General features: G+C 45.8%; 1 protein-coding gene and 1 long non-coding RNA gene across 2 annotated transcripts; one reads left to right on the top strand and one right to left on the bottom strand.

Moving 5' to 3' along the window:
- Window positions 1-856: 856 nt before the first annotated feature.
- On the bottom strand, window positions 857-2,575 carry LOC120651076. The gene is made up of 3 exons (XR_005665919.1): window positions 1,442-2,575; window positions 1,186-1,302; window positions 857-1,103 (listed from the first exon to the last, which is right to left on the bottom strand). It is a non-coding gene; the product is annotated as an uncharacterized LOC120651076 (long non-coding RNA).
- Window positions 2,576-8,957: 6,382 nt separating this feature from the next.
- Window positions 8,958-9,384, top strand: LOC120648102 (RING-H2 finger protein ATL73-like). The gene is made up of 2 exons (XM_039924863.1): window positions 8,958-9,082; window positions 9,135-9,384. Exons 1-2 carry the CDS (start codon window positions 8,958-8,960, stop codon window positions 9,382-9,384), a joined length of 375 nt encoding a protein of 124 aa, XP_039780797.1.
- Window positions 9,385-11,596: the final 2,212 nt, after the last annotated feature.

Here is an 11,596-nt window from a genome sequence, read left to right as displayed (position 1 = left end):
GCGTTTCTGATATATGATCCTATTGGTAGAAAAAATACTTACATAAGAAGACGACATTAGTTTACAAAAAAACTAAACAAAAATACTTTCAAGCAACTATCTTTTGTACCTAAAAAATTGACTTCGTTCTGTACTACACATAAAGAAATTAACTTCACACAAAGGAATTTGTACTTGGTCAAGTTTACACTGCCTGCGAAAGAGCCTATAGCTTAGTGGTTACAAGAGTCTCAGTAGCACCTGAGGTTCTGGGTTTGACTCCCCATAGGAGTGAATATTCTGGGATTTAACGGCTTCGAAGATGCTTATAGGGGTAAGATTTGCGTACGTGTATACTTGCGTTGTGAGTATCTGTGCTGTAGTATAGTCACAAAGATTCGGGGGTCGATGGGGTCGAGGGACGGGATCGAGAAACGAGATACGGTCCTCGTGAGAGGTTTTTACATGGCGGGAACGAAAACGACCCTGCGTTTCCGGGATGGGATAGGTGTTTCCGGGTCGAGGAACGGTACCCTCGACTCCGAATCCTGTGACTATGTATCTAAAAAAAAAGGTTTACAATTCCTTAATAGAATAGCTACTCTGAGAGCAAGCCTAGCACTATGATAGAATTGCTTAATCTAACAATTGACTAATTGAATATAGACTAATCAAAAAATTAATTACAGAACTCATCTATAAACTAATCTAATGAGCTTAATTAATATGTCATTAGCATATGTTTACTGTAGCTTTATTGTATCAATTTAGTGTCTAATCATGCCCTAATTAGACTCATTAGATTCGTCTCGCGATTTACAGTCCATTTGTGTAATGCGGTTTTTTTCCAACTACATTTAGTACACTGTGCAGGCGATTTATAAATCTTTTGGAATTTTGAAGTTTGGATCTAAACAAGACCTAAGCAGTACTGGTTCGCAACATGAAATCACCATATCAACCACGAATGTAGATCTCCGGTACGTGGGAAACCGGCAGCACGGCGGAGTACAAAAGTGGGGTGTAGAATTAGGGGTGCCAATCGTCTTGGCAACGAGCAGTCCGAGACATGCATGCCTTTTCAAGACAAGGCTGGTTAAACTGACCACCTTCATCCTTTGTACCTGCAGCCGTTTGTCATTAACTGATGAGCATAGTCTATTGGGACCCTGCATTCAAGATATTAACAGAGGAGAACATAGATACCTGCTGGAATCCTGGTAGAACCCTTGATCCTTCGCCAATGCTGGGAAGGAATGCGCCTATTTCTTACCTGCTTGATTGAAATGAGAGCTTGGAAAGTGAAAACACTGGCATGCCATGCTATGAAACCAATGAAACGGAGGTCAGCTACTTATCGAGCGTGTGTGTAAAACAATAGGCCCATTAATACACATGTCATCTAATATTCAGGAACTGCATTCTCGCAAGAATGAACAAGATCAGTAGATAATGGCATCACCTTGGTGCTGGTAATAGGACCTTGCAGTGTGCGTGAGCAAGCATGTCACCCGGTACCTCATAGCAAAGAAGTACCCGTTAAATCACCATGCCCAACCAATTACAGTTCTATATCTCCAAATTGAAGCTGCATCCAGTTGTTTGCCTAAAACATTGTTAATATAGCATCATTTCACAAATCCAGCCAAAAATGGGGAACACATAAAAATTTCAAGTGAAGGCATCTTAATTGTATAGTTTTTAGACGAAGCAGAAACATAGCAAGCAATGATTTTTTGTGCCAATCAATCAGGCAGACCCAATGCAGAAAGCCAACGCTTGACACAAGTAAGATGTGCAAGCAAAAAAACTCAGAATTGTGTGAGGCAAACGTTCGAACATGCCTTGTGCATAGGTTATAGGGGCGATTGACGGCATCCAGAGGACTTGAATCCACCAGATCAGCTGAAGGCTGAAACACAACGTACCAGATCAGCACGTCTACCGCCTCCTCCATCCTTCCTGCCTTCCATGCAGAGCTGCAGCTGGGTTGCAGCGGCGGAGTCCGCATCGGGGGTGGCGGAGATGGGGAGCACAGAGCTGGGCCTGTTGTGGCAGCGTGTGGGAGGAGCCGATCAGGCTGAGGCCGTGTCGGGTGCAGAAGGGGAGGACGGAGGCGACGTCTGTGTCCAAACTCGGAAGAGACCGGCGCAGACGTTGCGTCGGCAGCAAGGATGGATCGGACTGTGGCCGGCCAAGGCTCCGCGTGGCACCGAGCAGCGGGGCTTTGCCGTCACTCCACACGGCGTCGATGCGAGGTGGGCCGGGAGGCGCTTCGATCGAACGCGGCGGGGATGGCGTCGACCCGTGCGTCGTCAATGGGAAGGCGGCCGGGCGGCGCTCCGCACGCGACGGCGATGTCGTCGATGGAACGGAGGCCGGCAACGCTCCGCTCGTGGTAGGGATCAGGGATGACGTCTCGTCGCCAGGGAGAATGCGGTGGTGAGGAGCAACCGCGGAGGGAGGAGAAGCTCACCGCATTTGAGGGTAATGTCGGAGGGAGGCGGGCGTAGACGGCCAGGCAGGCTGCGCCGCAGTCGTGCGGAACGTGGGGAGCGGAACCGGGGATCGGCGGGCTGCGCTGCAGTCGTGCGGATCCTGGGAATAGGACGTCCAGCGTCACGAGTTGGCGATACGAAAACCACCGGACGAAAGGAAACAAAGAAAAGTATACCCCAATTGTTCCTTTTAGGAGTGGAGATTTGACAAATGCAATGTCTAACCATGGTTTTAAATAGCGGGCCTAGCCCGCTATAGCTCCGCTATAGCTTTTTTAGAAGATCCTTGCTACGCTATTTTTATTTGTGCCGCTATGGTAGCTATAGACGCTAAGTTGGGCTATAGCTGCGCTAAATGACATAGCTTTAGCGCCGCTATAGCTTTTTTCTTATCCCAGTGCTGCTCCTTTAGCCTTTTTGACAACTGGATATTTAATTATGTGAATTCTGTTGTATTTTCAACTTAAGTAATGTTCCCATAACCCTAGAAACATATTTATATTTATGAATTTTGTTAATTACTATATTTTTGTGCAACTATTACTTGTATTTTTCATGATTTAGTAGTAAACCACTATTTGTCATAGCCCGCTATAGCTTCTTAGTCTTGGGAAAAAATACGCCGCTATTTGTGATGTTCGAATAGCCTTGGGAAAAAATACGCCACTATATAAAGAGTTCACATATCTAATTTTTTTTACACAAATTAACATGTTATAAAATAACTTGTGCAAAAAGGTGACTAGCATGTCACAAATCTTATCTCAAATTACATCATTCTTGAGTAACACAATCAATTTGCTGCTTTTACCTTCTTGTGAAATGATCTGAAAGGCATTGAAAACAGAAAAACCAGGTTGTTTGAAGGCAGAGAAAAAAGCTGTAGTGGACGCTATGCTAGAAATTTCTTTACCACCAGAATAACAGCCATGACCGCAATCAACTCTTCGAAAGCAATGCTAGAAACTTCTTTACCACTAGAAGATTATGGCTGAGGTTCAACGTCTGCATAAATATCAAACAATAAACCACACAATAGACAAAAAGAGCATCAAATAGGCCATCAAAATACACATTCGCTGAGAAATACTGACAAAACCATGACAGAAGAAGTATGATTTTCATTGCACAAGTTTCAAAGATCATTACTTGTGAGAAGCTTCTAGAAGATTAGAGAGTATGCATGAACTATATGATTGTCATGCTTCATGGTAAAATATAGAATACTCTAGAAATATGCTTCATGGTAAAATATGGAATACTCTAGAAACTAGATATTTATATGGTGAGATAAGAATGAGAAAAATTTTAAAGTAAAATATTTTGTAGCAAGTGTCTAGATGATGGTATGCCAAAACTATATATGAGCCATGGAGTCCTGTAAATAGGGGTGCCCCCTCCCCCTTGCCATACAATGGTATAAAGGGTCACAAGTAGTAGATGACAATATTGCCATGTAGTATAGTGATATCATTGTAGGATAGCCACATAAAGAGTGTAAGTGTCTTCTCGTGTTGAATCAAGTTAAGTTGTGAATAAAAAATTGAGTTTCCTTGTAGAGAGTTGGTCTCCCATATTAGCGTTGGTGTGAAGGTATCCACAGAAAGTAGTGTGGCCAAGAATACACATAAGGAGTTCGTGCTAAGATTAGGGGTGTCAATTTCTCAATAGGAACAAATGTATAACTTACTATACAAAGCATAAGAGAGGTATGAAAAGCCAAGCTCAAAATGTTATGCAAGCGCCTTTATCAATGCTTCCTCATAAATTTCAGAACCTAAAAGCATATTTGTGAAAAGTAATTAGAGAGATACATAATTTTTCAACATAATTCCAAATAGCTCATCACAATAATATAATAAAACAAACAAATGAGTGAAATATCTAATGGACCAAATAATAAAATTCGGCGATTTGAGAAGAAATTTCTTGTAAACATTTCGTGAACTCCTTTTCAAGGCGCACAAATACAAATGACAAGTGCATTTCATTTGCAATCCCACTGCAAGATACAAACAATGATTAATATGAGAGAAGGTAATGTAACAAAAATAATGTTAGGGTTACTTTGCACCGAAGCTCGTTCTAGAATTTTGTGAGAAATATCGAGATAATAGAATACATGTTAAAGAAAAATCATGGATCATTATTTAGAACAATATATTACCTGACATAATACGGGGAGCTAGTAACTACAACTTCAAGTGGGCTAAGTATTTCTTATTGTCCATACTTAAAGGATTTCCGTCTTTCATCATTGAACAGAGGAGTAGCCTAGAGTTAACAAAAACACCAAAGCAGCTTGGCCGATTCCCCTCAATCTTTAACAACACCGTCCACACCCACACCAATAATCACCAGGAAACTTCAATCCCAACACAGATATTGCATTGTACAGCCTAATCACCCAAACAATGGAGGAATTCCTGATAACCAAATGCCAAGAACATTTAAGAAACTACACACTTCCCTTACTGAACCCAATAAGAAAGCTCAACGTGGTACCCCCAAGAACCCAAACGCCGAATCGTTTATCGACTGAACCACTATCAAATAGAATCATTGAAGCAGAATAATCTGATACAGGGGAGATGCGAAAAAGCACTAGCAACCAATAAACCCCCTCAAGAACCGCTGGAGATGTACCAGCGGGTACTACGATCGCTTCCTCGCCCAATCCCGCTGGGGCTGCTGTCGTTTCTGCAGTAAATGCTCCCCCACCACCATGGGCCCCGAACTCTCCGCCGATGCCGCGGCTGGCGCATTCTGCTTGGGCTCGGACGCCTCAGCCTGCATTATGCAAGCCATCCAGATCAATACGAACCGATATAGATTCCCGAGGAGGACGAGAAGGAGGAAGACGTCGATGAGGAGGAGGAGGACGATGACGACGGCGAGGTCCTTGGGGAGGCCGACGGGCGCCCCCTATCAATTCTCGCCGGGGCTGCTGTCGTTTCTGCAGTAAATGCTCTCCCACCACCATGGGCCCCGAACTCTCCACCGCTGCCGCTGCTTGGGCTCGGATGCCTCAGCCTGCATTATCAAAGCCATCTAGATCAATACGAACTGATATAGATTCCCGAAAAGGACGAGAAGGAGGAGGACAGCAACGAGGAGGAGGACGACGACGATGACGACGGCGAGATCCTTGGGGGGTGGGGGGGGGGGGGGGCGACGGGCGCTCCCCCTGGTGCACCAGCCCTTTAATACTCTATAGTTTCCATCGCCGCCCGGGATGCTGCTGCGGCGCTCTAGCAACTCGGCACCACCATGCTAGGAGAGCGGTTATGCTTTTCGAAAAAGGGAAGGAAGTCGAAGCAGAAGCCGGCAAGGATATGTTTTTTCTTTTAGAAAAATAGCGTAAGGGGACACTTTATTTATTGGGCGTGGGGTGGGCCCAAGCATGAATTCAGTCTGTTTGAGCGGATCACCGTGGCCTGAACTTTGTTTGGCCTAGAACCCTTGTGTTATACTCTCCATTCTGTGTTTTAATAGATATATTTCACCTTGATACAATAACCAAAGAAAATAATCTTAATTATCACATAATAAATGCAACACAAACTTTTTTGTAGGCCCTCCAATATTTTAACTTGGAACTCTTATATTTAGTAGTGCTACTTATTGTTACAGCCCATGCTAATAGCAAATATAGCTATCATTTATGAATATTTGAGTTTTTGAAATATAGCTATCAAAAGAGAATGGAGGGTTAAGAGACTATTTTTAATCAATCATCAGAAAGAATCAAATTGGGGATTAGAGTAATTTCTTCCACCGACTTTGGCGGTGTTTGTGCCGTAGGATCTTTACTAAAGTTTAGTACATTAACCTTTCAAAATCAGTTATTAAGAGATAGTTTTTAGAAATGGATTGCAAAATACCCTCTCCAATATTATCACATTGCCGTGTGAGCTTGTTTCATCGGTATAAGCGACTTTTCTCACTACTATAACTAAAGTTTAGCTTATATATCCAAATAGAACAGAACCAGCTAAAATTAGACATCTAAACTTTAGCCATACCATTAGACCTAAACTTTAGTTCATTAGACGATCCAAATAAAAGATAAAAGATGGACAAAACATTAATCGCACCCCAACTAGCCATTAGTTCACTAATTCTCCAAACCATCTAATTCACACTAAAAACAGCTAAAAGGTGCCATCCATCCTAGAAATAATTAAATATCCATCCACATCATTCCTTCACGTATATGCCAAAAAAGAAAAATGATCTATCTGTGTCTCCTAGCTACCTTTTAGTTGTAGAACTTAAACAATATATGGACTACTTTAGTCATGTAACCCTGAAGATCTGCAGTTCTCTAAAACATATAGACTATTTTAGTCACGTAACCCTGAAGATTTGCAATTCTCTAGAAACCCGACCGAGGAGGGCAGGGGGCGCGCGTTATTTTATTAAGAGAAGGAAAAGTACATGTATACTCTGAAAATGCATACATGTACTTTGCAAGAATGTACTATAATGTCCATACCATACAGTCATGGTGTATATATACACTTAGATCTTGTGGGCGTATGACCCGAGGAGGGAGATTATATATTTTCTAGGTATTCTTATAATACATGCATACTTTGAAAATTTTATGCGGTGATACTTTTCTGAAAGTATCTAGAAGACGGTATACTCTAATTTGGAAAATGTATATTTAGTGAACCATTGACATTTATCCTCCCAGAACTGTCTGAAGAATATTATCAATAAATATTAGGATAAACTTCTTCATGTATGGAGAAAATATAGCATTCATGAAACACGCAGGTCTTATTTATTGAGATGATTTTTTGATTTTTATAAAAATTTGTTTAGATTGAATCAGACAGTGTTTCGAATGGAAAAGAAGAATATTTTATCAATTGAATAAATATATTATGGATTAGGAATACAAATCAGACAGTGTTTCAAATCAGACAGTGTTTTGGTTGAAAAGGAAGTTTGAAATGTATTTAAATTCAAATAGGATTCATTCAAATCTCAAGAATCATGTAAAATTTACAAATCTAAAAACCTACTATGTTTTCCCCCTTTTCTCTCTTGTTCACAAGGACAAAATCAAGCCCAGCCCCATTTGAAAATTTAGCAAAAACAGGCCTCTCTCAGCCAGGCCATACCCTTCTCCATCTCTGATTTTTTTTATTCACTCTTATACCATAAGTAAATGTCCCGTTGTAAATTTAGCAAAAACAGGCCTCTCTCAAAATCTTTACGGGTGACATAAATGTCACCACGTGAAATGGCTATAAATGAATGACGCGGTGAAGTCGTGACGCATTTTTTTTTTGTATGTGTATTGGTGTGGACATGGTTGTAGGACATATAGCCATCTCAGGTGGGCATGAATATTTCTAGTCAATTCTATTTGATGTTTTGAAACAATTTTCTCTACATTAGTAAAGTTCATAAAAAGAGAGGCTACTTTTGCAGATGTTTGAATAGGGGCATTTATGTTTGCAAAAAGGAAAAGGAAAAAAATTAAAATGTCCCCACGTCTACATGGGCCGCTAAAGCCCAGTTCGGACAGAGCGCCAGGCGTCCCCCTGGCATTTTTTGGGGGAAATCTATATATCGCATATGCGATTTGCTATCGATCCATCACAGAAGAGGAGGGCGGCGGCGCGGTGGCTCCTGTTCATCTTCTCCGTTGAGGTAAGCGGCGGCCGGAGCTTGGGGAGGGGGAGGGGGTGGTCGGGGAGGGGTGGTAGGTGGGGGGGGGGGGAGCGGCCGCCGGCGAGGTCGCCGGCGGCCGGGGTGGTGGAGGGAGGCGGTGGAGCTTAGGGTTCCGGGTTACCTGGGTTCGGGGAGCTCCATGGCCGCCGGCGTTAGAAGAGGAGGGGCCCCGGGTGGCGGAGGACGGGCGGCGGCGACGGTTCGGCCGGCGGAGGGCGAGGCGGCGCGGGAGCGCCGCCGGCCGGGCGGGGTAGGACCCCCGGTGGGCGGCGGCCGGCGGCGGGGGCGAGAAGAAGCCGGCGGCGCGGTGGCGACGAGCTTGGTTAGGGTTGGAGGCGGTGGAGGGCGGCGGCGGAGGCGCCGGGGGCGGCGCCGGAGCTTGGGGAGGCAGCGGATGGCGGGGGAGCAGTGGCGAATGCTTCTGCGATGCGTTTGTCGCCGCTCGCATATGCGGGGAATAGACTCCCCCATTTTTTGCCATCTGGTCTCGGTTTGTCAGTCTACGCTGTCCTCCTGACCCGCGGGTCCCAGAAGTCGGCGTCATCCTCCTCTACCATCTCGTCCCCCTCCCTGGCTGGCATCAGTTGCCGTTGAGCAATCGGAATCGAATGGAGCAGTCGTACGAGCTGCCGCCGGCGGCGGCTATAGATGCAAGTGGTAAACATCTTGATCCATCCATCCATCGATCCCTCCCATTGCGTTGCTGCTCCACTCGTTCCAGCGATACATAGATAGATCCGGCAGGCCGGCCGTCTTCAATTCTTCGAGCTCCTTTCCTCCGATGGAGCCATGGAGGTCGAGCTGTCGCAAGCCCAAAGCCCCATGCGGGTTATCGTTCTTGCGCCTGGCGAGCCTAATCCCTTCTCCGTCGCCGACGACCCGGACGTCACGCCCGCATGGGTGTCAATGGGGCTGTTTCTCCCCCTGGTTGTCAACAAGAACCCCGGACACCGATGATCATCGCAGCAGCAAGCGTGCTCGTGTCGCCGCCGCCAGCGAGGCCATCCTGCCGGAGGTGTCGGGTCGCTCCCGCGAGGGGGAGGAGTGCGCCATCTGCCTGCAGGACTTCGCCGCCGAGGAGACGCTGGGAGCGATGCCCTGCTCCCACGCCTTCCACCGCCACTGCATCTCCAAGTGGCTCTGCCGTAGCGCCGCCAGCTACCCGCCACTCCCGAGCCCGAGGAGCACGGCGACGACGAGGTGGTGGAATGGGTGACCACCAGAGACGAAGAGAGGAGAGGGGGATGTTGTAATCCGAAGAGAAATTAAGACAGGCGGCCTGTTTGTCATCTTCAGTTCAAAGCCTGAAATTCATGCTTGTGCCAGCATCGTGTTGTCTTCATTCAATTGATGATCTTCTTCATGTTAGAAACATGGCCTGTTTTGGAACGGAGGGGCCGGGGTAGCCTCGATGAATCCATTCGTATGTCCAACAAATGGGTTGCACAGTTAGAGACATGGTCTGTTTTGTGCCATGGATTCGACGGAGTAGCAGCAGCTCATCGTGCGGGCTCCTATCTATCTTCTGGATAGGTCATCCATCTTTAGAGCCTACTTTAACTTAATTATCTACTACAAACTGTTCAAAATTTTGATAGGATTAGCTCAATATTTTGTTAAACATATTCAATATTTTTCTTTTAAAATGTTAAAATAGTAAAGACAAAATGTTAAAATTGAAAACATAAAATGTTGAAAATACTAAGATGAAAATGTCGAACAGGGTTACTTCTCCGGCGGTGGCGTGCAGCAGGCGCAGTGGCGCAGCGCGCGGCAGGCGGCGGCGGCGGCGCATGGTGAGGAAGGAAGGAGGAAGAAGAAAGTTAGAGTTGAGGAGATCTAGTGGACGAGATAATTTATACGAATCGAAAAAAATTCTTGCGGAAGATTTATATGATTTCCTGCTCATCGGCACCATCTTGCAAACAAGAGATTTTCTGGTGGCAACTCGTGGCAGCTTTTTATTCTCATTCGTGGGCTGTCGATCGTTTCCTCGGGGCTCGGGCCGTTCTTTTGGTTGGCCGTTTTTTTTTGGAGTAATTACTAACAAGAGATTTTCCCTCTAAAAAAAAGAGAATTTTTATTCTATTAGCTTTAGTCAAAAGAAAATTTTGGTCATATGCCTTCTTAGTTCCTAACACAAATTTCATGTTATTGTAAAGTTATATCTAATATATGAACCACAAATTTTAAAATTGGATGGTGCGGAAATTAAACCGAATGTCATCAGGAGCCCCCTAAAGCACCTAGGATTTTTGCATAGACAATGTCCTTTAACCTGTTCTCTCTTCTAAGACAAGCATGCATACTGAGTGCACAGGCAGCTAAATTCAATGGTGGCTTTCCGGTAAAGGGCCACTGGATTGAAGAATTGCAGTGCCCAAAAGTTGTACAGATTCCAGATAGATTGGTGGACAGACAATTTTTTACTGAAGTGGGAAATTAGTAGTTTAGTATATGAAGCAGTAGACGCCCGCTGAAACCACACGTCGTCCAAGTCTTGAGTAAAAGGCAGTATGCTTGTTGGTGAGCACGAATTTTCTTGAAAGTTACCAGTGCTCGCCTTTAGTTGTTAGTTTAATGGGTCTTACACCAAAGTCGTTTTGGAACCGCGCATCATGAATCTTTCTTAGAGCAAGTTTCGTAGCAATTTCATTCCCATTAAATTATTTACATGTTGTTGTCGTCGAGGGAGGAACTACCGTACGTGCTCGATGCATTGCTCCAGTGGCTAGTGAGAACTGAGAAAGCGTGAGCTCCCGACTCTCGCTCAACCGGGCCTCACGACCTCACCTCATGCACGCAATGGCGGCGCAGGTGCAGCAACGCAGGCCCCATCCGTGGATACGCCTCCTCCTGCCACTCCTCATCGTGACGGCCGCCTCCGCGGCGGGAGCCTCGCCGGTGATGGGCGGCGACCTGTACGCGCTCTCCAAGCTCAAGTCCTCCCTACTCTCCCGCAGCGCCCGCGACAGCGCCTCGCTCGCTGACTGGGACGTCGCGACGCCGCCGCCATCGTCCCCAGCGAGCCATCATTATTATGCGAAAACACCATTCCACATGCCCATGCGACCACAGGTGCTATCGTGACCATCCATTGCATGTGTGGGCCCGGATATGATGTTCCTCCAACTACATCACGGTGGTTGAGATGTGTTCTTTTGACCGGGTTCTCGCAGGGGCATTTATGGGAATCAAAGGAGTACACGGGAACCTTATCCTTCCGAGACAGACTTTTCCCCAACGCGGCTTTCTTCTCCCTCTCGCTTTTGCGCCGCCTGCTATGCCAAGGCGTGCACCTCGCCCTCCCGCTCGGCGCGGGCCCTAGTGGCGGCGATGGAGACCGCCCGCAGCTTGTGCCACGCCGCGACGAGCGTGGCGGCGGACTGCTGGTTGTCGACGAGCAGCTCCTGGATGCCCAGATCCCA

The sequence above is a fragment of the Panicum virgatum genome, chromosome 1K, assembly GCF_016808335.1.
Source record: "Panicum virgatum strain AP13 chromosome 1K, P.virgatum_v5, whole genome shotgun sequence".
Taxonomy (NCBI): domain Eukaryota; kingdom Viridiplantae; phylum Streptophyta; class Magnoliopsida; order Poales; family Poaceae; genus Panicum; species Panicum virgatum.
This window is presented reverse-complemented; position numbering and strand designations above follow the sequence as displayed.

What these genes read in the sequence shown, in the direction of transcription:
- LOC120648102 (XM_039924863.1), top strand. Translation starts at nt 8,958, where the DNA reads ATGGAGGTCGAGCTGTCGCAAGCCCAAAGCCCCATGCGGGTTATCGTT. An exon ending in GCATGGGTGTCAATGGGGCT is followed by an intron (nt 9,083 to 9,134) that starts GTTTCTCCCCCT and finishes TGATCATCGCAG; the next exon opens with CAGCAAGCGTGCTCGTGTCG.